The 25,111-nt window shown below is 38.8% G+C and overlaps 2 protein-coding genes across 4 annotated transcripts in view; one reads left to right on the top strand and one right to left on the bottom strand.

The window, feature by feature from the left end:
* LOC100643243 (dipeptidase 1) overlaps positions 1 to 4,907 on the bottom strand; it is a 241,529-nt gene extending 236,622 nt beyond the window's left edge. Inside the window, exon 1 of the mRNA XM_048407656.1 lies at positions 4,395 to 4,907. Within this exon, the coding sequence (XP_048263613.1) occupies positions 4,395 to 4,400 (6 nt within the window). The 5' untranslated portion in view covers positions 4,401 to 4,907. The remainder of the gene's footprint in view (positions 1 to 4,394) is intronic.
* LOC100643365 overlaps positions 1 to 25,111 on the top strand; it is a 195,183-nt gene that overhangs the window by 7,915 nt on the left and 162,157 nt on the right. Inside the window, exon 1 of one of the 3 annotated variants that reach the window (XM_048407659.1) lies at positions 19,371 to 19,477. The exons of 1 other annotated variant lie outside the window; for it this stretch is intronic. The gene's annotated coding sequence lies outside the window, so the exon portion shown is untranslated. Of the gene's footprint in view, positions 1 to 19,370; positions 19,517 to 25,111 lie in introns of those variants that run through there. One more of the 3 variants, XM_048407660.1, reaches the window with a different exon arrangement.

Here is a 25,111-nt window from a genome sequence, read left to right on the forward strand (position 1 = left end):
AGATTCCAGTATCGACATACAGATCAAAGGAAGTACAAGGGAGAGAATTGTTTGCCCCGGAACGCGAGTGCTTCCCTTCACTGTATTTTCACGGAAGCCGTATCTGAGAATATTTACGGTTTGCCCGTAGCCAGCCAAGTTTATCGGCGTGCAAGAAAATTGTTTGAAATGACTTGCAGGAGAGCCTTAGCTCGTTTAGTAAATGAGAAATAACACGGCTGTCATCGCGGAATTTCTTGGTCGTGTTTAGGGCAAGGTTATCGTTCTTTCGCCTCTGTTCCGCGTTCACGGCCAACGTTCATTGTATCGTTTTTCTTCTTCCTCTGTTCCTCTTTCTCTCTCTCTCTGCTCTTTTATCTGCCACGCGATTTTCCAAAGTGGAAGCATCGCTTTGACGATACGCGATCGAAAAATCCATCCGGATTTCACAGATCGACCGATCTCTCGGTTTCGAACTATCGTCGGAGTTAATCGAGTCTTTTAGAAACTTTCGAGTAAACCGAATAGTCGATAGAGAATATTCCTTGACGTTAACTATGCAATCTTTCAATTAAAAGCTCGCCTAGTGGGAGCCGAGATGATTGTTAATCGAATCTCTGCGAGTTTCCTCCGTAAACGAAACTGGGAAAGAACTTGTCTCGAAGAGGGTTGGCGAAAACTTCGACCTCGTGGCTCGAGTTAGCGAACCAAGACAGAAGACAGTGCAGCGGGGCACGGTTTTGTCTATCGACGAAATTTTGTAACGATAAGTTGAAGCCTCTTTAAGTGTTTTCTATGGTATACTTACTAGTACACGGTGAATAGGTAATTGTAGTATCGCGAAGAAGATGGTGGAAGTTTTTGTGAAGCCCATTGTGAAATTTTCTTATCGTCTTGGAATTTACAGGAATTTTAATTAAGGGTTTTTTCTCATCTATTATTTAACGGGAAAGTTTTATTTGCAAATATGTTCACCAAGTAATAAGAAAAAGAATTAACAGGTAGATAAGTAGAACAGGAAGGAATTAACAGGAAAGATTATGTTGGATATGAACGCATTGTAATATACAGAATATTCAGTAAGTCAATGTACAGAACATGGTATATAGAATGGTACTAATTAATTTATTCTAATTAAACGTGCTAATGCATTCGTCGTTTAATTAAACGTACATATAAAGGGCAGATATTCGACTGCTTTCTGACGAATATTTCTCTGTTTTTATTCAATGACACTAGCTCCTAATTTTTTATGAACGATTCTTATGAATAATCTTTACGTTGTATGACAATGAAATTTACAAATTTCATAACATTTATAACACAGTTGTAAATAACGTGCTGAAATGCACACTTCGGAGGAAAAAAATAACGTACATGTGCTCTTGATAATACACAACTGTACCTATAATTTTTCATACACGTACGAGTATTACATGTATTTCTTTGAAGTAGCATTAGCTGTTTCATATTAACAAATTCCCTCGTATAATAGTAATAAAGCGAAGTAAATTTTATAAATTACAAAGTTGTTACAAATTACGAACTTTTAATATTAAAATATCGTACAATGAGAGCCTGTAATTCTTCTAAATACATATTAACTCGTAAGTATGTTTATAATTGCAGAACAAGCTTCTGTAATTTATTGCAACGTGATTAAGAACCTAATAATAACATACACGCGCCATCTTCTTGCCTGGAGATGCACAAATTGCTCGTTTAAATTTCCGTAGCTTATCGCTAATTTTTCGAGTTACTTGGTTACCTCGAGGCTGACAAGGGAAAAACTTTTTGCGAGATTATCCGTCGACTCGCAAAATTACCACGGACGCTACGGTATCGCAACGAGCAAGATTTCGGACATTTTCTCATCTACAGTAGACGACTTTCCAGCCGAAACAAAGCCGCAGACGGATCGCGTCTAGTTGATCGATAACAAGAATTAATTTGCCAGTCGTGGCGCTCGCACACCGACTCCCTTCGACGAAGACAATAAACCTCGAGCAGCTCTACTCGGAAATCGTGACTACGTGAAAATTAGTAGAGCCGTTTCCCTCGCGCGCCTCGATACCCCCCAATTGATTCCTGTATTTTCCTTGGGAAAACACCAATTAAGCGGCCGCTATCTCATGATAGATTTAATCGATCCAGCAAAATTTCGTTTACCTGGCAAATACGCAACGAGGATTTGATTCCCCCTAATATCATGGCTTTCATCTTATATCGCAAACGCGCAATTTTCTCTGATCTCAAAATGAAGGTGCTTGATCAAGCTTTCGTATTAACGTTTCATCTTTGATGTTCCGTTTACCAAACTTTCACTGTGACAAGCCACTTGCTATTGGATCCTGAGTCTTAAACGATGAGAAAAAAAGGTAATAGCCTTCTCCCGATTGTTACGGTTTTTAAATCGATCGAGATATTCGTATGAAAATTTAAGCATTAGGAGAGCTTCGGTCATTATCAGTAAGATTAGAAAAAGATAAGAAATTTTACGAAAACGAGCTTTATCGAGTAGATTAATTCTTAATGTAATAGTTGACCCATATAGAAACAAGATTCGACGATTGTGTTATTTAGAATACGAAGTTTAATAACACGTTTAATAATAATGTGATTGTTATACAAAACGCCGATTAATATTTCCCATGGTTGAAATAAATTTGGGAATTTCGAATCATACCTTGCTAATGAATCGTAAACAGAGAAATTATGTAATTGTAATTGCCGTAGAAAAAGTAGAACTGGAGAGATCCAAGAAATGACTAACATTGAAAATGGCTAAAATAATGAAATTTATTTGTTCACTTGTTCGAAACCCGTTGTTATTATAAATGGGAATATCAGAATTACGTAATAACGCGCATGCAGAAACAACGAATGTTAGTAATACTGCAAGATTATACCAGCAAAGTGTTTTGAATACGTTCTAGCAGAGTTTACATTATACCGTATGATAACGAAATACGTCTTTACTACACATTTACTATGTTCCATCTATAATCCACATTATTTTCTGTGCATAAACAATTTAAACATTGTTACGACTGTAGCTCATCTTTATCGATAAAGTTTTGTATAAAGCGTAATTCAAATATAAATATTACGTGTTATTAATTCTACGCTGCTTCCGTGAAATATGATTCTTTGAAACGGTATGTTTCGTAGCTTTTGCCTTTCGAAATTTATTTTTAAGATCTACGACGTAAGGTCGTGACGTCTGGAAAACGAAGAACCCTTAACGAAGTTTGGGAAAATACAGCGTAAGGATGTCCAACGTGCTCAATTTATGATCTCGATGTAACGAACTAATTTCCGAGCTTTCAAAAGCTTCCTTACTTCCGAAATGCTTATCAAGATTCTGCGACTTTTAGGATTAAAAATCGCGGCGTGAGTGACACGAAGAATAAGAAGACCGTATATACTTTCAAGAACATGACTCGACTAAATAAATCCTCGTGCAAATATTACAGCGTAAGGCGACTTAAGAATTCTCCGACTATTTAGAGACAGACCAATTTCGAAGAGGAACATATAAACTTTCACAAGAACAATTAGTTAAATTCTTACTAAGAAATTTCAACAAATTCTGAACTAAACATCGTAAGACGATCTAAGAATTCTGCTATCGTTTATTGCCAGTCCAATTTCGAAGAGAAGCGCGTTAAATAAATTCCGAATAAACCGTGATACAACACGGTCGAACGATTCTGCAACTATCGATTGACGATATAATTTCGAAGTACTCCATACGAAGTACTCCTCGACGCCTGTGGATTCAACTAAACTTCAAAAAATGGGAGCCAAATAACCCAGAAACCAGCGAAGCTCCTTCAATCTCCGAGACTTCATGCAACGTTAAAAAAGGAAAAAATATAGAACATAAATTGATGGTCAAACTAATACGCGGGGAACACGAGGTAACGCAAAAACACGTCCTATCGGGGGCGAGAGTTTAATCCTGACAGCAGTCACGTGAAAATAATTACAGCTCAAAGCTGCGTGGCTCGTTCAGCGCGCGATAAATCAGCGCGCGCAACGGGTGGGCTTAAACGGTTACGTACAGAGCAACCGCGGTAATACAGAAAATTCGTGCTGACATTCCGTCCACCTTTCGTGTAACTCGATCGTTTCCCTTTTATCTATTTACATCTCGTTTAAGCCGGAAACACGTCCAGGTAGCGAATATATAATACATGTATCATGGTACGAAGTTTCGCTTCGGTTTCAAGAACCTTTAAACTTTCAGAAAAGTATCATTCGGTTACTTAAATTCTCGATCAAAAGTTACGATGCAAGAATTTTGCTACCATTCGTTCGCGGTCTAATTTCGAAAAATAAGTTCCAATTTCAAAGGCAAAATCTGACCCGTGTAACGTAAAGTTTATAAATAACGGTATAAGGATGCTCACCCTCATGGTCGTAGCCTCACATGGTTCCCCCGTTGCTGAAAAACACCTACAACCCGCGGCGGATCACGAGTCTCGTGCTTGTCACCCATTCGCCATGCCGAAACAACGATTGGTCCTCAACGAAGAACTTCCGTGAACCGATCGACACTTGAACCGAAACGACCCTCTTCTTCACTCTGTCCGAGATTGCGTGTTTCACTTTCACACTGTTAGGCGAAATATTTTGTTTCGCGATTGGAGAAAACTTTTGTCGAAAGTTCGTCACATTGGGACGTTGGACGCAACAAGGAAAGGAAGAAGAAGGAAAAACTGATACGCGACGATGGGACGAACTGCGTCGACGTTTGAACTCGTGTGGTTAAGGTTGTACGACGAAACACTCGAAGATAAAATACGAGAAGAATAGAAGAAGCGTGGTTCGCGACGTCTCGATATGAGAGGTAGTACGAGCCAGACGAGATGCGAGGTCGTGGCCCGGCAGCCGGCGACTGGCTGCTGCTCGAATGCTCGCAAGCTCGCAAGCTCGAACCAGTCGGCCTGGCTAGGCGCAAGCTCCCTACTCAGCCTCCAAAACCCTCCCATGTGAGGCTCCCGATGCCCCTGAATTTCTTCGGCGTGTCACCGCGAAAAATGCTGCTGCGCCCTCCGTTACACTCGCTTCTAACCTCCATTGCCACTTGGCCGCGTTCACAATGAGTTTTTGTTACGCCGACCAACCATTCACCCTTTGTCTCCACTTCTATCTGTTCCAACATCTGTGTGGATTAACGCGAACCTTTGCTGAGTATTGGCTCTTTGAGTATGCTGTTTCACAGATAGAACGCGAACGTCGGTTAATTAAGAAACGTTCTCGCCCGTTTAGAAGATTTACAAAGCGCTTTGATCCATCTGTGAAATTAGATTTGGAAGGTACAGGTGAAACGAAGCATTTGTCAGCTTTGAAAATGCTAAGAAATGTCGCTGGTTATGCTCCTCTGTGCAGGGCATATGTTTTGGCGAGCGGGAAAAAATGAGACAGAAGAAGAAGGACGTTATTGTTTGATGGTCGTGAAACGCGTTTCTCTTTTTTGACATCTGCTTTGAAACATGGTTTGAAAATAGGACGTCTCTAAAGATTATGAAACGTACGACACTTTTCACGGTATATACGTGTCTCCTGCTTGCCTTTGTCCCTATTTTCGTGTTCGCGATTTCATTTTTTCCGCGTTGTACTCGCGATTATGGCATTTGTTTAGTAAAATACACGCGTGACATACGACGAGATACGTGACCTAGAAGAAAAATACACAGATTTTCCGCCAATTGGGCATCGCGCGTACAGGTTACCGATAAGGTTTTCTCGCGGTCGAACAGAACAACGAGGATACTTTTAAACGCGGGTGCGATCGGAAGGGTGGCAGAGGAAAGAAGAAAGTTGGCCGATGTACAGAGAAACTGCCGATTAAGCTAAACAATTCGCTTCGAATAACCGCGACGTGACTTTAACATGTTTTAGCGGGAACATCTTGCATAAGTACTCGAGTCGAGTAAGCGGAAGTACTGCCTCGATCGATGCATACGGTTGCGTTTCAGTTTGAATAAAAACGCCGTTTCAATAGCACTTTTTAGCATCTTTTTCCAAGTTGCGATCATTTCCGTCCCTCGGATTAGGCTTCATATAATCTCGCAATTGAATTGAAGCAATTAATTTATGGTTTAAACGGCGCATAAATTTGAGGATTTATATTTGTAGAATTTCAAACGTTAGAGGATTTGAATTACGTCTAACGATCACGTTTCATTTGAAATCTCTTTTAACACGAAATGGACCATGATCTTGAAATGCCAAGATTATATCAGCCGCGCGTTAATTATTACTTCTTTAGCGGGATGCGTTCGCTTGAAATTCTCATTATGCTGTATATTATTAAGTCTCGAGCGTGCACGTCGGACGACTTGTACGTGAATCTCGCGTAATTACGAGCGACACTTGCCTTCGTCATTTACGCGTCGCGATCTCGTTTAAACTTTTTTCTTTTTCTGCTGCTGATAACGTCTGGCAACACTTAAATTAAATTTAATATAAAATCTTGTTTAATTACAAGTGAAAGTATAAATTATAGTTATGTATTTATAAAATAAATTAAGTTATGTATTTATCTATATTAAACGTCTTACAGTATTATTTTCAACATTCTCTCTAAAATTCATAGAAACGCGTTTCACGTGAATCCACCCTCACGAAAATTCACTGTTCTCCGCGAGTCATTACATAATTCCAGGGATCCAGTCACGTATCGCCCCTTTGAACGCATTAAATCGCACTAGAGCGCTATTTATAATAATTATTAAAAGTTTCGTCAGTCCTTTCGGGACTTTTGATTCGTCGAATTTTTATCATGACCCGACTCGACTCGAATGTAAGCTCGAGTGATGAGTTTGTGGTTAGTCAGGAACAATTATTGTTCGATAATTGACCGCAAGAAGCTTTAAAGTTCGGTACAGGCAAATGATCCGACGTTGTCGCAGTTTCGCATTGGTGACGTTGTACGATTGGCCAAGTTTATGTTTCTAATGATGCATTGCGTACAAATGCATGTACATATGTCACCGTGCCAATAGCCATCGTTGTGTGCAATGGTCTTTCGAGATTCTATACTTCGATCAATTATACGATGCTACACTACTTTGAAAGAAAAGAAAATCGTTGTTTTATAACGGATATAATACGTTCTGAAACGTTTCTTTTTCTTTCTGAATAAAATTCTTTTCGATGCTATAGTTATTACAAAAACGAAAAAATAGCCTCGTCGATACACGTTTCGAACGCCGAATATTTATCGTTGAATTTTGTGAATTAAACGAAAGATGATTGATAACTTTGTGCGACTGAGCAAATTTATATTTTCAATAATACAGTGCATCGATCTATTGGCTTGGCAACTAAGTGATTGCGGATTTGGTCAATAACACCTAAAGACAAACTGCGCAGTCACTTAGTTTCCAACCAAATATATCTACGAACGATGATTTCGTTAGATATTATTTATATTCGTTATGATTTCGTTAGAGATATTAGGCTCGGTACAAACATATTATGTGGCATCACTGCGATTGCACGCTAACGAGACTCTACGATTATGTTTTATTTTGAGAAATATAAATCTGCCAATTTACAGAGTGCCACCTGAAATCGTAATGACGTTACGTCGTTTGTCCACGTCACACCTAATTGCACGCGAAGAAGTCTCTTCGGCCAATTTGCGAGATTTAATTAATTTCGTTCGAAACACGAATTTCGTTGTCTCGGGTGATACCAAATTGAGTACACGTCGACAACGAGGAGATTTCTGTCTTCAGATTTTGCGTCTATCCCGTCTAATGACTAATTCCGCGCGACTGCTTTGGTAGACGAGCGTGCTTTCATTGTGTCTGCATCTCGCTGCTATTTAATATTTAACAGCGAGGTAGTGCGGATCTGGGATGGTTGAACGACGTTTGAGACACCAGAGGAATTCAAGCCTCGGTTGCTTGATAAGCAATCTCTTGTATGTTGATAATTAAAGATGTTCGTCAGGCTAAAATTACATATCGAGGGCGGATGTTGAAACATTAGCTAACGGGATACGCGTAACTTTCAATTAAATAGCGTGATATAGCTATCGTGTGTCTTTTCTCATACTTCGGAATTTAAAATTCTAGAGTAGCACGATAGCGTGGATGAAACTTAATAAAATAAAAAATTACGAATGACTGGCTATTCTGTAGATAGTGTACGTCTATGGACTTATGGAAAATTTTAATTCACCGAAATATAACGGAATTGTATATCTGAAGAGTAAAATAAACTTTATCTTGAAATAATATATCCTGGAATTAGACTGTGAACGTTCGTGTATTTCTGGAAAATGTGCAAAGTTATACCGAACGTAACATACGAAATGTGCAAAATGAAGTATTCGTTGTTATATTTAGAGAATAAAATTATGTTATTATATTAAGTAGCTTTAGTTGTGTTCATAAAAATGTGAATTTACACGAACATCTCGAATTAAGTGAAAACCCGTGAATACGAATTGAGCAAAGAAATTAAACGGAGAAAATATTTGGTTGGATAATATCGCCGATAGATGTGTAAACCAGCCATGTGTAAACAAATTTATTTCCGGTCATTCGAAAGGGAACGCTAAAAAATCGGGAGATCGAACGTTCAAGGTTCCAATCGATAACCGCGTAACTGGATGGAACGAGCTCGCAACAAGCGCCATTTGCTTTTTCAAATATCTTCTTTATGCGCCTCGTTCAACCCGAAATCCCTGCATGCGTTTCAATTCTCTCTTCTCAAAAAGTGCGCACACATACTCGATCGATATACCGTTTACACGGTCGAAGCAGTAACCCAAATAACGATGGAATTTTGCAATTGCCACGAACTTCGGTCTCTTTTTATTAGTTGGGCATGTTACTCGTTTGCGTTGAGACGCGACGCATAAAAAGCTAGCAATAAAATATGCTACGCTATTATTAACTGAAGTAGATCGATATTATTTAAATTGCAGTCGGTATAACTTCCCAAATACTCAATGTGGAATAATATGCGCGCTACAATGATATCAGACACGTGATCTCTAATCCTTTTACATCTTCTAGCTTTTCTTACGCTTCTTGATATCCAAGAAAACCAAGATACATCTATGGCGCAATAATAGTTATAAGAACGCAAGAAATAGAATGCTACAGCACCATTTGGATCATAGTTGGTAGAAATTGAGAGTCGTTGGATCGCTCTTACAATTAGTAGAACTCCAGAGCCAGAACATCTCCTGGTTACTACGTCATATTATCAACGAACCACTCATAGTAGAATCGTCGAGTCATAGAATCATACGTAATGGGTCCTCATGATTGTTAGGTTATACTCTCAGTAGAAAGGACCCTAGCATGATAACGTGGTTCTTACTCAAACCTCATGGTTACTAAATTATATCTAGTATCATAAATTCACAGAATCGCTGAATTATGTCTTTTCGCCACAATCTCGGTAAAACTTTGCGGTCTAAGAGTAGTCACAGCGTTTCCAGATTCATTGCTAGCAGCACTTCGATCTTTTCGTGTCAGTATAATCACAGAGACATCGGATCACACCTATCGGGATTACAGAATCGTTAGACTACGTCTATCAGGGTCATGGGATAGTAAGATCACGCCTTGCAGGATCATGGAGTCGCAAGACCGAGTCTATTAGGATTACGTGGTTGTTGGATCACGTCTTCGGGTCGGGTGCTGGCAGCTCTTCGGCTTTAAAGCTTAGGCTTTGGGTAGATTGGTGGTTTATCTTTCTTGCTGTTACTAGACATGCCTTAGCAACCTCGAAATCAAACCATACATCAGTAGTTGGAATCCTATTATAGATTTCAGGACTGTTGCGTGTAATCTTTTGTGTCTTCTTACGTGTGATCCGTTGATCGATGACCTAATGATCCTGGTGTCTGTAGTCTTACGTGGTTCATATGTGTCCAATATCAATAATCAATGTCTTAGGGATCTTTATGTGTTCCATGTGATCATACGTTTCTGTTGCACGAGTGGTCCAATAATGAATGACTTCATGAGAACGACCGTATGTAGTCGTACTTATTTCACGCGATCATATGTTTCTATCTCATTCATGGTCTAATAATCAATGATGTATGAATTCCATCGTACGTAGTGCTATTTCTTTACTATATGGTTTAATAATCAGTGATCTTAGGATCCCATTGTGCGTAGTCATTACCCGTTTCATGCGATCGCGTGTTTCTGCATCATGAGTGGTCCAAAAATTTCGAGAGTACTTTAGTAATGCGGATGTACTGCTGGGAAAGATCCAACTACACCATGGCTTTGCTAGGCGTGGTCCAGGGAACTGATATTTTTCTTGCATATGTATAATGACCCCGTTACGCTTCAAGTCGTTGTTCTAGTTTCTTCGCGGTTCTGTCGGTGGGTCCAATATCCTCGGAGTGGTTCGTAGCATGATCATGATCCATGACCGCCGTATTACGTTGGTTCATGTCCTACTACTTCATAGTAGTTATTCATATTTGAATTGGACGATTCCGCAATCATGCAATCTGAGTTTTCATAATTTTTGAGTCGCGCCACTTTGGTCCAGTGCCATTGCGTTTTTCTACTTTGGAACTCTCCGTTTCCAAATTTTACGTTTGAATTTTCATATCCAGTATTATTTCATATCCAGTCACGATGATTTCGAATTCGATATTTAGGATTCTGCACGTCTGAGATTTTATCGAGGAAATTTTATTTCATTAAGGTTAGTATGATGCACCGGTTCTTGGAGAATTGCTAATAGCCATGAAAAATTAGTAACATCGTTGTTCCCTCGTTATCAGGCTAATAATCAAAAATACATGAAAATATGGCAGATAGCGACGAAATCCTTTTCTTTCGTTATTAACGATCGAAGCGTAATCAAGAGATGTCCGAAGTTGGAACAAAGATCGTTGTTCGAATTTCTTTTAATGACAAATGGTTGTGGTATGTGTGGAAGCATGATTTAGTCTCTATCTCATCCGGACGATAGTTTCGTAAACTCCATTTTCCTTTATCCGCCGTCTTGGCAGATCGGCGATGGCGATGATCGAGGACCAGAGAATATTCGAGAATACCCATTTATCCATCTATCTAGAGAATGGGAAAGAAAGATCAATCGTTGCCACTTTCTTTCTGTTATTCTTATCATGGAAAATAACTGAAACATTATGCCAATGACTAAACATTATATAGCGAGTAGAAGAAAATTCAAAAGTTTAAAAATTACCTAATTATTCGGTCTGGTTGGTATTTTTGTTCGGAAGTGACCAAGCTATTTCTACATTTTCCAGAAAATCCATTTGGTGTTCGTAACGATATACTATATGCACTCTACATAATTCTTTAGCACGACAATCGCTATTGCTGATATACAATTATATATAATATATCAATTTTAAACTTTCTTATTATATGTCAGGATTATATCGTTCCTATTTTAAGATCATTGCATCTCGATTATTGTCAGATACGATCAGCGAGAACCGTTCTTACTAAACTACTCTTCTAAATGTATTGTCATTCGTTCTCTAACATCGATACATCGCATTCGTAATTTTCATTAAAATAAATACCAAATTTCTCGCAGATCGATATACAAGCATTTTTATCCGATTCTTTCTTGCGGCAATTTTTACACCTATCAAGCAACGGAACGAAACGCGCATTACTCTATTTTATCGCGATTGATCTCGGCTCATTTTTCCTACTTTCCGGGTGCCATCCGGATCGCCATATTTCACATACTACTACATCAACTCCGTGTGATCCTCGTATGCGTGACCGAGTAGGTTCACAAGACGGAAAATTAGGATGATTCACAAGCACTCTGGTCTCTGCTATTCGTTTATCTGTCCGGGGAACGAGAGAAAGACGCTTCTCCGGAAGCGAAGGTGGAAGAGATTCGAGCGTGATTCGAAGGGTGGCTGCGGTGCACCGTGCATTCCACCCTCTGTTCGCGTCTGTCAAGCCGGAAGGACATTTTAAAAGTGACGCAAGCCTATTTATCTGCGGTGACCTCGATGGTGCCGTGACAACGCGCCACACAGTTCTCTTGTTCTATCCACTTTTTCGACGCTTTTCAGGATCTTGGTGTCATTTCGTACCATTCTGTCCCTTCGTGGCAAGGTTTTGCCGCTTGCGGGACTGTAAGAGCGACTCCCCTGCCCTTCCACGCCTTTTTTTCCACCCGTACGATTAATGGTACTCGTTTTCTCTTCGAATCGCTAGAAAAAGAGGAAAGACTCTGCGGGATATCGTTCTTTTTCTCGTGCTGGCTTTGCTGTAATGGACTTATGGTATGAAGAACTTCGCCGCTGGAAATATCACGTGCAAACATAATTTCATTTCGGAGCTGGTGTTATTTTGGCGTATAAGCGGGATATTTTTAAGCTGCGTCTTATTTGTTCTTTCTTTCGTTTCATCGTGGATCATGGGTGAAATAATTTTGTCTCGTCGTAAGCTAATCGTAATCGTGTTTGTTCCATCGAAAGAGTAAACCGATTTAGTAAGATTTCCATATTTTATGTATTTTTTTATTTTTATGTATGTATTTTATTTTATGTAATTAATGAAATAAGCTTATGAATATGCTTTCTAGAAATTATGGCTGTGTAAGTCAGCGCTCCGTGTTACTTTAGTTGAGATGAAGTTTTGCATTTATCGTTACAACGAATTTTGTCTATTTATTAAAGTTACGAAAATATATCTTAGCAGAGGAAAGAAGTTGCAACTTAGTTGACTACGCAGCTGCAATGTTCACCTGTAGCAACGTTTCTGTATTCGCTATTAGGAAAATGTACGCTTAAACACTTTTCTAATTCATTCAAAATTCATCCTTTGTCCTGGCTTCTGCTATCCTGCTAGATGGCCTTACTGATGAGCCCATTAGCGTATCCCCAATGAATACTTCCTTTCCTCTTTCTTCCTTTAATTACCGCAGACTTGTACCATTATGATTCTCAGTCTATAGTATAATAAAAATCGTGAAGATAAACGATGTAAATGTCAGTAGTGATTTCCAATAGAAACAAGAAACACGTTTCTGTTAATTTCAACGTTTACGTCGTTTATCACTCGAAGGCTGTGAATCTTCAAGGCTCACCACCTTTACAAATTCAGGTGGAAAATAGATGGTGAAGAAACGCACATTGAATTAATTAATTTTATTTGTCTGACGATTTAGTTAACGTTTACGATCATAGTTCTATCTAGTGCTAGTCCTGGAAAACTAAGATAAATTATTTAACACTTAGCACTAGGAATTTCATGGAGAATACAAGATCATGGAAAATTGGAGTTTGAAGATGTTGAGAGTTGAAAAATGAAATTCTTAATGAATTTCAACACTACAGGAAATGGATTTAATTGGAGAATATTGTGATTATTAAAGAGATGCGCTCTTAAAGAGAAGGAGACTTTAACGATCTTCTAAATCTTATCTACCTTTCTGGTTTATTTATAAATTGAAATTGACTGATAAATATCGTCTCTTACTTCCCGTGACACTTACGTTTTAACTGTCCTGTCGAAAAAAGAAATAAAAAAAAAAAAAAAACAAGAAAAAGAGAAATATCTTTAAACTCGTCAGATGAAAGTGATGACAGATGACGTGTAGTTGAGCTACACGTATCGAAACCACCTTATCGACTGTTCGAAATAAAAGGTCGATTTTCTGGCGGAAGGAGACCGATTTAATCAAAACGACAATTACCATCGGTGCAGGAGCCCGATATGTTCCGCGACGCGCGATTTTCTCCTTCGAAGACGATTCGAGGAAAAAAGAATTCCAAGATAATGGCACGTGACGCGGAATCGAGATCCTTTTATTCGTGCAATCTCCAAGATATGGAACAACCAACGATGCTGTAAGGGATGACTGCGAAAGAGGGTGCAGAAGAGGAGGCGAGATCTCTTGCGGCCTTCCACCTCCTACTCTGATCGTCAATTTTCATAGATTACTCTTATTTCGTGCGCCTAGGTCCCCATAAACATCCTCATCCATCAAATACACCGGCTTGTGGTATCGTGACTCTCTCTCTCTCTCTCTTTCTATATATAATATATCTATATATATATATAGAAAATATATATAATATATATAACGTTTTAGCGTATATGAAGAATATGACGAACATCGAATATCGATGCTTAATGTTTCGTTTGGAAATCGGATTCGACGAATGCTTCTCGTATCGCGTCAGAGTTCATCGAGAAATACCGAGATGCGTGGAAGATAAAACGACGTTTCCTAAGGGAAAAATTTTCTTTGAGATTTTGTTACGGCGCTCCGGGGGGAAAACGCGAGACAACGTTCAATGTTGGCTTTATGTCTGAATGACGAACTGAAAGCATCAAAACGTGAGATAGGAAAGGTAGGGTGTAATTATATTCTTGAAATCGTTACTTCTTTAATTACAGTTACGTTGAAACGAAGATTGCGTTTTTTTGTATAAATTGAACGCGATAGTAGCTACTTACGCAGTAATGAATTAGAGAATCGTATTTGAAATTTTAACTTAAAGTTGTATGAGAAAGTTTGTATTTATATTGTAAATGTAAGAAGGAACAAAGTTGCTTCAGTGCCGTTGTAATTATCAATTCGAACGTAGCTATCGTTAAAAAGGTAGAATTAAAATTTCCGGCTCGCTTTGCGCAATTAACGATCTCCCGTTGTACACCCTTTTTCAAAAAGCTGTTTAATTAGGTTTCGAAATTTCTAATGTATTTTCTCAATTCGCTTTATTTTTAAGAGAGATCAGCCGCAAGATAGGTCGTTATTTCATAAGACCTGGTCGTTAACAGACTGATCGGTGAACTTGGAGAATTTCGCGATAGAGAGATGGATCTTTTGGTTGTGCTTTTCCTAGAACCACAATGTCCAAGAAATACGCGACAGGAGATTAAGTCGTTGAGCGAAGACGAAACTTATTGATAGATCGAAATCGAATCTATTCGCACAATGAAAATTGAGCATTGCAGGCTGCCGTGCTGAACTTTAGATACTTTTCCTATTTGCAAGAATTTCTTGATAAAGTGGTCGCGTTAAAGATTAAAATCGAAATTTACCGCATCGATAAATAAAATTAATTGGTAAATTAAATTATTTAAAAATCTACATACTACACCGAGAATGACAAATTTTCGTTGCATTTATTTGCAAGTCAAATATAGCAAATTTAATTTCATGCCGATACTATAAATAAAATGTAGATATGAAAACGATGATGTTAGTACCTATGTATTATATTTTACATTCTGAACTCTGGTATTTCATTTGTATCTTTTAAATTTATTTTCAGCAACAAAGATTTTCTACATAAAATACATCATTTTCATGCGTGGGACGCAGTATATATTTGAAATTTCGATTCTTTGGAAATCACAGAATCGTGAAATCTACCCGAAGTGGCGAAATGTTAAAAGCACATACATGTAGTATCGTGGACGAAAGGCCTAAGATATCGGTCGAACCATAAACAATGTCTTCAAGTGAATAGTTTCGTAGAAAAGGCCTACGTGAACCTGCCCACGGGCTTTCGCGGAATACATGCCTGGTGGGGCTAAGAAAAGACAAAGGGATGCTAGCCCATGGGGTATTAGTTTATTTGAGAAGTCGTACAGTGTGAGTGGAGAAGCGAGAGTGAGCGAGTGCGGAAGCCGGAGAGTGTGAATCGGGAAGTCGAGAGCCGAGTATGATAATAAGACGTACGACAATATTGTAATCAATTCGTTGTTTTGAATATCATTTGTTAAACCAAAACATCATTACTTGTCCTTTCCTCTAAGACCCATTTAAGTTACTACATACATATACACCATGTACCTTTGAGTAGAAAATAAATCCTCAAAGGAGAGTCTCCAACGACGGGATTTTATCTTCTGTTTTATAGTTGCCATTAACTAATCTGGTTCCATTAGATTCGTATATAAATACGAATGTAGTTACTGTTTTACAAGCTCGTCTCTTAAACATTCGGTGTAACAGTCAATTTCGTCCGAGTACGCGTCTTTCGAGGATTACCCTGCATTTTAAACTTTCCCCTAAAATGGTTACTACCCTCGCGGTGATTGTTGTTGCTTGACCTAAGAGCTGAGTAGACTTGATTAGATTATCGAGTGATCTTGAATGTTACACAAGTATGAGACAAGAACTGTGTCGATAAAACTATTTTCTAAAAGAACGTACACAGACAAGATCAACAGGAGACACATAATAATCGAATAAAATTATTTTCTATTATTTTCTGTCCTTTCTACGTTGTGTTACTTAGAAGAAAATATTATTTAATTCTCACATGTTTCTTATCAATCATTTTTCTATTTGGTTTTAGCGTTTGTTACACGTTCAGATTTTTAGAAACTGATGAGTTGGCAATTTTAATTTTCACAAATTAATATGTTTTAATTGAATTTGAAATTTCGAACACTTTCTTCAGTTTTTACTTGGCTTTGCCTGACATTAATCTCGAAAAAGAACATTCTGAAGGTAATTTACATCGATAAATCTTCTTTATTTGTCAAATTATATATATTACATAAATAAACCTTTATTATTTCCTAATAAAATAAAATGGATGTCAAAATACTACATGTAAGGGAAACCTATGCAAAATCGCATACCTAGGTAAAACACTATATCGTAATTAATATTTTGATATTAATTCAAAAAGTCCTATGATCGTTAGGAAATTGTTTTCTGCCGTATTGAAGTTTGTATCGACAGCATCTTGCTGTAAACGACATAAGTCTTAATGAATCATCGATTTATTGTATTTTATTGTATTTTTTGGAATTTATCGTATTTTCAAGTATTTCTATCTTATATTCGATCGCTTTTGAAGCTGTACTACCGTGTTTTGATAATTGGTAGGTAAATTATATGACAATATTTATTAAGAGCTTCTAATCACATTGTATGTGAAAAATTGTTGCTGGTCATCGTCGTCTTCGCATCTAGTTATAAACAAAAAGTTACGTAGATGGAAAAACCGGTATCTCTTGAATATAAAAATGAATTACTCGCTACTTTCAGAGCGAAAAGAAAGACAATCTTACTTCGAAGTTAGAACAATCCTCAACAGGGAAAAAACAAAAATTGTTGAAGAAAAATGATATCTGCGTATATTACCAGGAAAAATATGGCGCGGGCTGTTTGCAAGAAGCTTGGATACAGCAGAACAGAAGAACTTTATCGTTTTCGATGTTATCTTTGTTAAATTAGATCAGGTATTTTGTGGCTTCACCCACTCTACCAGGGAAGATAGGGAAAAATCGAGGTTTCGCCTTCTTGCTATCTTAAATACTAAAATAGAATTTTTTACTTCTGTTCCTCTTATTTTTTCGTTACGAAAGTATCTGATAGATACAGCTTGGTTCACGCAATTTCTTTTGCTAATAACAAAGTTGATTTCGATACAGGAATTTTGTACACGCTGTATTCCGTATGAAAATTAAAAAAAAATGAATTCAAATCGATGAAACTTCGTAGTACAGAATTATTACACGACGAAATTCGTCAGTCGGCAGGTAAATTCCATTTACTCGAAAACGTCACGTTATCGAGCAACTGTCGTTCGCATACCGAATTCACGCGTCGCGTATATGGAAACCTTCGAAGAATCTCTCATTAACCTAACCGATAAACGACGTTTTGACGGTAGCAAAGGGCTCTCTGTGTTTGCTTACGTCACTATACCCACGGGAATTACGTTATCCGCATGTACACCTAATAAATGGCTGATCAGATGAATTAGCGTGCTGCAATAACCGCGTAACAAAGCGCGTACGCATAACGAAATGTCACAGCATGAATGCGCAGGAGTCGTTAATTAATCAGCCCTCTAGTCTGCCGCGTATTGGCCTGCTTGAATAAATGCCGCAGCATTGGAATCATCTCACCACTAGGTGATAAATATCTCCGTATTATTCGTTATTCATATAACATGCATATATGCATATAGGGGACGGATTGTGTCGGAAAAGGGAAAATGGAGTCTGGACCAGGACGACCGTGTAGCGATTAATTCGGTATAAATTTACATGTAATAATATTTCCGTTTCACTCCACGGTATGCAACGATTTTTACTCTGACACTAGCGAACGAATATTTTTCGTATCACGTTTACAGGGATACGAGTAAAATTTCGCAGTACGATCGAATATCTATCGTCTATAGAGAGATTTGTACTTTATTTATAGGTTGTTCTTATCGCGTGATCGATAATTTTCGATCGTTCGTCAGAAATTTACTTTGACAAAGGATTAAGGGCTTACGAAGACGAATGATATTGCACTATGAGCGAATGAATGCGATAATGTACTTTTAATCCTCAGCTAATATTTTTCCGTCGTAGCAGATCAATTTTAATTAAACTTCAACAACCAAGTAGATACGAACTAAAACGATTACAAAAAATTAAGTATCTTCGGGGTCACTAGGAAATTCTGACGTCTTATTAAATTTACTCCAAATTGCTATTATCGTTTATAACTCGGTGACACCAGCGGAAGATTAATTCGTGTTTAATGATCTATTACAGAAATGGATACTTGGATAAATAAATGAGCATATCCTGGATATAATTATCTCAGACGACGAAATAATCTGTTTCCCTTAATTGAGAAATATCGATGAAACGGCAGAACGATAGTGGCGATGTTAAGGCATACATTTTATTAATACTACGATAATAAATCGTAAAAGTTTCGTATTTATGTACAGACATTTTTCATAACCAGTTTAATATTCGGAAGCAATATGGAAGAAAGGATACGCGACTTTCAGGAACCGAGTGTCGCGTAACCAGCGAGACGTTCTCGCGAGAAGCTATTTCAATAGCGAAGAAGCGACGTTCCCTTTTGAATCTTACGAGTATCCGTGGAAATCTCGTGATTCCTGTAATTTCTCCGCGAACCTAACCCCGGAGACAAAGAAACGAGGGCAGTGGGCAAGAGGGTTTCCTTTTTCCAGACTTCCAACAAGATTGCGGTTTCAAATACGACTGCCGCTCGTTTCACGTGAAATCAGCCGAAATTTGTTCTCGTAGCAACTAACTGGTCCATTACTCGAACGTGTAACGCGCATCCTTCGCTTTTAGAATTTAATCACGATAAAATCTTATTGATAGACCGGGGATTTTTATACGTTTTTATATTTTCATGAACATACGTTGTTACGCCCCGAGGCTCACTATAGGCCGTGTTCCTAACCGTCTGCCTTGGTACTACAGTGTCGCAGACAGATCGTCTTACATGACCGTCGAAATATACACAAAGTAGCGATAAACGCGTAGTTGTTGCCAAACAGCGAGTTCTAGAAACATCGATTCGCCTTCGAACCGTTATTTTATCTACACAAAAAAGGTGGCATACGTGATCATAGGCGCGAACGTTTGCGAGACCCGAGCGTGGTGGGGGTCGTCTCCCAGAGAAGGATAAAATCGAAGGGCAGTCAGTGGCAAATGAGGATTCAAACCGAATTCATCGAGAGGTTCGAAGGAATAAAATCGAGGTAGCTTAGTCAAACGAATACATGGAGAAATATCATAAAGTTGGGTCGAATTACAGTAACAAACTAATTGTATCATCGTTGAATCATTTGTGACGTGTTCATTATAATTTTGCATATTGTTAAATATACAAGTTTACATAAACCCCGTTAATTCAGTGTGACGATCGTTCGAACTACCTCTGTTATTCTAATCGAAACAGGAGAACGACCGATTCGCGGCGTCGATTATCAGAATCGTAGCGAGAATTTACGCCTCTCGCTGTTGCTTTTCCTCGCGATCGCGTCTCCTCACGGACGGTCGTAACATGTGTAAAAAAATAAAATTTAAATAGAAATCGCGTATTACACGCACCGTGTGCACTTTTGTACCTTCGAGTTTCCTATAAAAATTCGAAGTCTACTTTGTGCGATTTATCGTGCGAAGCGCGAACAGTTTGCGAATACCGAAATTTTGAAGTTTTCAAAATCGAGAGAAGAGAAGCGATACGCTGTCGTTTTGATTTCGATATGAACAGACACACAGTGTCTGTTGACGATGACAATAGATTAGCCCGTTTAATTTGTTTTGTATCAGTTTCCAATCAACATAGAACTTTGGTTTACGATGTTGTTCGACACTGGACTAATATTGACGGCGGCGCAACGTTCGCTCGACTGCCGTACACTTAATTTGCATAATGAAACCGGGTAAAAGGTTTCTCAGAATTAAATAGTCTAGCAATTCCGCTTTATTCGATATTCTCGTATCAATTTCATCCTATAATTACGTAATTCGTATAAGGCGCCGATTTCCTTTTTTCTCTTTTGCTTCTTAATTTTATTTCGATTGGAACACGAAATTACGTGTAATTAAATGGGAAGGTGAAATGGTACTTCTTGTGGAATAACGCCGCGGGGCAGATTCTTGCTGTGACGAGAAAAACACGAAGACGGGAAAACCTTAGAAGCGCAGAAAGGCGAACGGTTAGGTGGCAAATAGAAGGAAGAGCAGAAAGATGAAATATCTCTCGAGGAAATTAAAATGCCAGTCTGACGCGGAAACAGAAACTCCGGTTACTTATTTATTCCATTATAAAAGCTTGTGGTGCTGGTTGCGCAAAAGTGTCTGTATCAGACGGAACACGCTTTTCTCGTTGGCATCGTTTTAAAAATTCGATCTTTAACGTCTCGTTTGGGAATACGATATTAAAAACTATGTTTCCTTTCTTCCTCCTAAAAACGGAGCATTCGCGGATGTCGTAAGCGAACTGTTGCTCGAAAATATGTGTTTTGAAAGCAGCTCGTGAGTAACCTTAGCTGTGAAAATTTATTCGATCATCGAATTTTTATTAAAATTTCAATTTGATTAAGCGTTCGATGTACGATGATATCGGAATATTTGCAAAGAAACGAGAACATTATTACAAACTGTCAACACACACATCCTTGTTTAGTCGTGTCATTATTCTCCGTATTATTAAATTATTCCGTTTTTCATTCTTCCGTCGTCGTATCGCTGTAGTTCAATTAACGCTTGAATTTTCTTTTTATTTGCTTGATCGTTACCATTCGTCTAAATCGAACTCAATTACTTTCAACAATCAGTTATAAGATAAGCGTGCGAATGAATAATTAACGAAAATATACAACTATTATTACGTTATATCTATTGGATATACTCGTTCCTAAAATGACAAAACACGCTCCATCGGCTAAAAGCAAGAGTAAACAACTGGCACCGAAAACAATATAAACGCGAAGAAATGTTTCAAAAAGAATTGTGTATAGTAAATTTAAGAACAGATATGGGACAAAAACATGCAACGAATCTCTCAGTTCGCGTCCCAATTTGTAGAAAGCTTCTCCGTCGCGTCTCGCAATTTTTTCCTGTTTGACCATCTGATATCCTACATTTTTACATTCTTGACGCCTTATTTGTCGTCGGGAGTTAGCGTCCAGTCGGAGAATGCAACTGAAAAATTGCAGAAACGTCAGCCGCACAAAGCCCGGGTTATTTTCCGGGGGCAGAAGTAACAGGACAGCCTGTGTCCAACAGTGTGGGGCAAAGAATTGATGAAGGAGAGAGAGAGAGAGAGAGAGAGAGAGAGGGAGAGGCGGGGGTTGGAAAAAGAATTAAAAGTCCTACGTATGTCGTTGGTTTCGCGGCACAAAGGGTTAATGAACAGTCAAGGCAATGATTGAGAGAACCAAGCGAACGAACAATAAAAAAGGAAAAGGCGAGAAAGAACGGTAATGGGACATTTCTCGCGAACCTATGAATTCTTTTTGCTCGAATGCTCGACTGCCGCGTTACTCTAGCGTGCAGCTTCATTTCTTTTGCGTCTATTACGTGTCACGGGGTGTGACGCATCGCGTTTTGAAATTCTTTCCGTTTCTGTACGTCGTGCGACCTGGTTTCATTATTTTTTCTTCCGCTTCGTGGCGGGCGAATCCGAACGCGCCTTGAAAAACAGTTTCCCTCCTCCATTTTCCTTCGGTGGAAAAACATATTTCACGCGTTAAACGAATCTCGCGAGCAAAAATATCCGTAGATTTCCAGAAGAAGGAGAATCTCGTTTGCATCGTGCCATTTTTCTCGGCCGCGATAGACGGAACGATGCTTCTCAGACGTATCGCAGATTTTAAATATTCAACGACGCCTGAAACGAATCACGTTGAATTATGTACGATTAGTTTACTCGGAGAACGTTTCTCGGGCTCGCGTTTATTCAACGATACCATCGATAAAACTACATTTTTACGATCAGCGCGAATCGACTCTCTGTCAAATTTCACTAATCATTCTAAAATCGAATTACATCGAGTACGATAGAACGTTAGTAAAAAAATTGGCCAATAATTCGCTCTTTGATATTTCTCATTTTGATCGTCAAATTGGCGTCAGATCATCCCTGACGCCAGTTAATAGAACGATGAAACGTATAGAGTAGAGTTCTCTTTACGGAATATATTTATCCGCGCATGTTACATGCATCGATACACCAACAAACTATCGGAGAGCGATGCGGTGTTTTGTAAAAATATGCGACAAAACGGTGAATTTCATCCGACCATTTTATCCATTTTACGTGAACCGAATATTAAAAAATGGGAAAGGAAAAGCCAAAGAATTAAAAAAAAAAAATAAAAAAACATATACATATATATATATATATATAGAGAGAGAGAGAGAGAGAGAGGGAGAGATACCGTTTCATCGATGGAAATAGGCCCAAAAACGGGAGATGATAAAGGGATTTATCGGAACGTGGACGGTCATGCTCTATTGGTCAGTTGGACGTTTCCGAATCAGTTTTTCGATTGTTTAATCTACTCGAGCCATTTCACTTCGTCCGCTGCAATCTAAAAGCTTCGCAGGGCCACGTCGGTGTTTATTGATTTCCGAAGTCGACTGCCAGAGCTACTCTTATTATTCGAGACAGAACCGATGGTAAATTCGCGAAGAGGGTGTTAACATCGAATACCCTTCCCGATTCTCAATTATCGTCGCTTTGCCCAACTTTCCGTCCGAGTATCTTCGACCAGGGGAACTAAATCCGCCTCTTTCCTTCTCCATCCAGCCGAACTCGCCGCCCGACCTTCATCGCCCGATAAAACTTTAGGGAATTATTTAAATGCCTCGCACTCGATCGACCACTCTCTGTCGAATCCTGCAGAGTAATCGCGAACCATCCCAAACCCCTGCTACGAATTCAATCATGCGACCTCGCCGTTCGAATTACTTGCCGGTAAAGCGAGACGTCCTTCTTCTGCAAGAAACGACGACTCCCGGATACCTAGACCAGTATCTCTGCTGTTAAATGCACGATCGATTTTACCATTTTATCGTATGCATACCTACCCGTTGCTCGTGTTGCTGTCGATTAAATTTGTCGCTCGGTTTGTTCGTTTTGTCATCGTAAACGAGTGTGCACGAGTGTCTTCGAAGAGAACACGGTTTGAGATATTTGAGATTAATCGAATCGACGAGATTCGTCGCTGGTCGATAGATAGTTTTCGATGTAGTTTCTACTTGTTATTTCCTTGTTATTTCTTCGATTTTTCTTAATGCCTCGTAGCCGTTGAATGTAACTTTCGCGTCTTTACATTTCGTACTAGCGAATAAAGCGATTTAATATTTCTGGTTCTACGAAATTCATAGAGAATTTGATTTTTCAATTGCCACTAACATCTTTATAAAATAGACACACTCGACTTCGCAAACGTATAGAATGTACGCGCATCGTAGTACGTAGAAGTATAAAAAATATCCAGAGTAATGAGAGGAATGAGATACGTGAGAAATCTCCATTTTGATGTATTCTTTAATATTTCTGTAATTTTGTTGGAAAAAGTGCGAATTGCCATGAAAATCCGCAATCTGTTGTTCGATAAAATTCTCAACTACGAGACAACGCGTTTCTAACACGTAAGAAACGATACTTCATAGAAAATCGATAACGAGGAAACCACCGAACTTCTGAAACTCCCCACTATATATACATATATAGCGCGTAAACGCATTTTTCTCGGGTCTATTCGCATCCTCCTTACTTATTTACATTTCGGTACTCGCGATACTTTATTACATACTCGTGCCGTTTTTAAAAGGAGCTTAAGCACCGGTATAGTCATTCTCGAAGTTAATGGTGATCTCAGGTGCGGCGATTGTGCGCTGACTCGAAGAGAACGGCTCCAGGTGGGTCGAAGGTACAGTGTCACGTTAATAGGCTCGCCAGTGTAACTATCGTCGTGGTTGTCTTGCCTCGTTAATTGTCGCAGCCGCTTCGCAATTTATACTTTGCAACTGCATCCGGCCGTCGAAGAAGCGATACTCTCCGTATCGGAACTTTCGTTCAGGAAACGGATACGCCAAGGTTAGTAGCCGCTCCCGGGCGGAGAAAGCGTGATCTTGATTTCTTGAAAGGGAAACCGGTCCGGAGGTTCCCGATTTAATTAACCGAGTCGCTTATCTAAGCGACTGCAACTTTTTACGCGTTCGAGTCCATCGTCTGTACGGCGAAGTTCGCGTCGAATTTTGTATCAAGGTCTTATGTTACGACAGAAATTGTTGAATAAATTTCTTTGGCTTTATTACGGGTCGTACTGTTTCGACCACGCGGTAGATTTTATCCGAATATCCGCTCCGAGTCCTTATCGATGTTCCATTAAGAATCAAATTTATGTTTAGCTTTATCGCAAATTGAAACGAGTTTGGTAAACAGTAGCCGAAATTCAGATAAGCTACAAAACGAGTAGGCATATTTTTGAAGGATTTTATCGTGGATGGTTAATTCGAAATGGTAGATTCTCTGGTTACTTTTTCCGGCATATATTCTCCTATTTTATACTTCAATCTCCGAGTCTTGTGCTAAAATTTACGTTAATTAAGATACGGTCTTGCATTTAGGGTTCGTCGTAGACTCGTTCGTAGACAAAAGACTCGTAAAATGCAGAAACGTAACATAATCCAGACCTAATTCAAATCATTGGTTTTACAGTTACGAACCTTCTACGTTATTCTGCCGTTGAAAGTGCTCAAGTTTCCAGATAGGTTTTATAGTAAGAACCGAAGTAACCGAGATAATCTTTCGGGAGGTTTCTCCGCGAATAGTTATACCGTAGATCAAAGATCGTAAATTTCGCAAAAATGTT

This window comes from Bombus terrestris, chromosome 7, assembly GCF_910591885.1.
Source record: "Bombus terrestris chromosome 7, iyBomTerr1.2, whole genome shotgun sequence".
Lineage (NCBI taxonomy): Eukaryota > Metazoa > Arthropoda > Insecta > Hymenoptera > Apidae > Bombus > Bombus terrestris.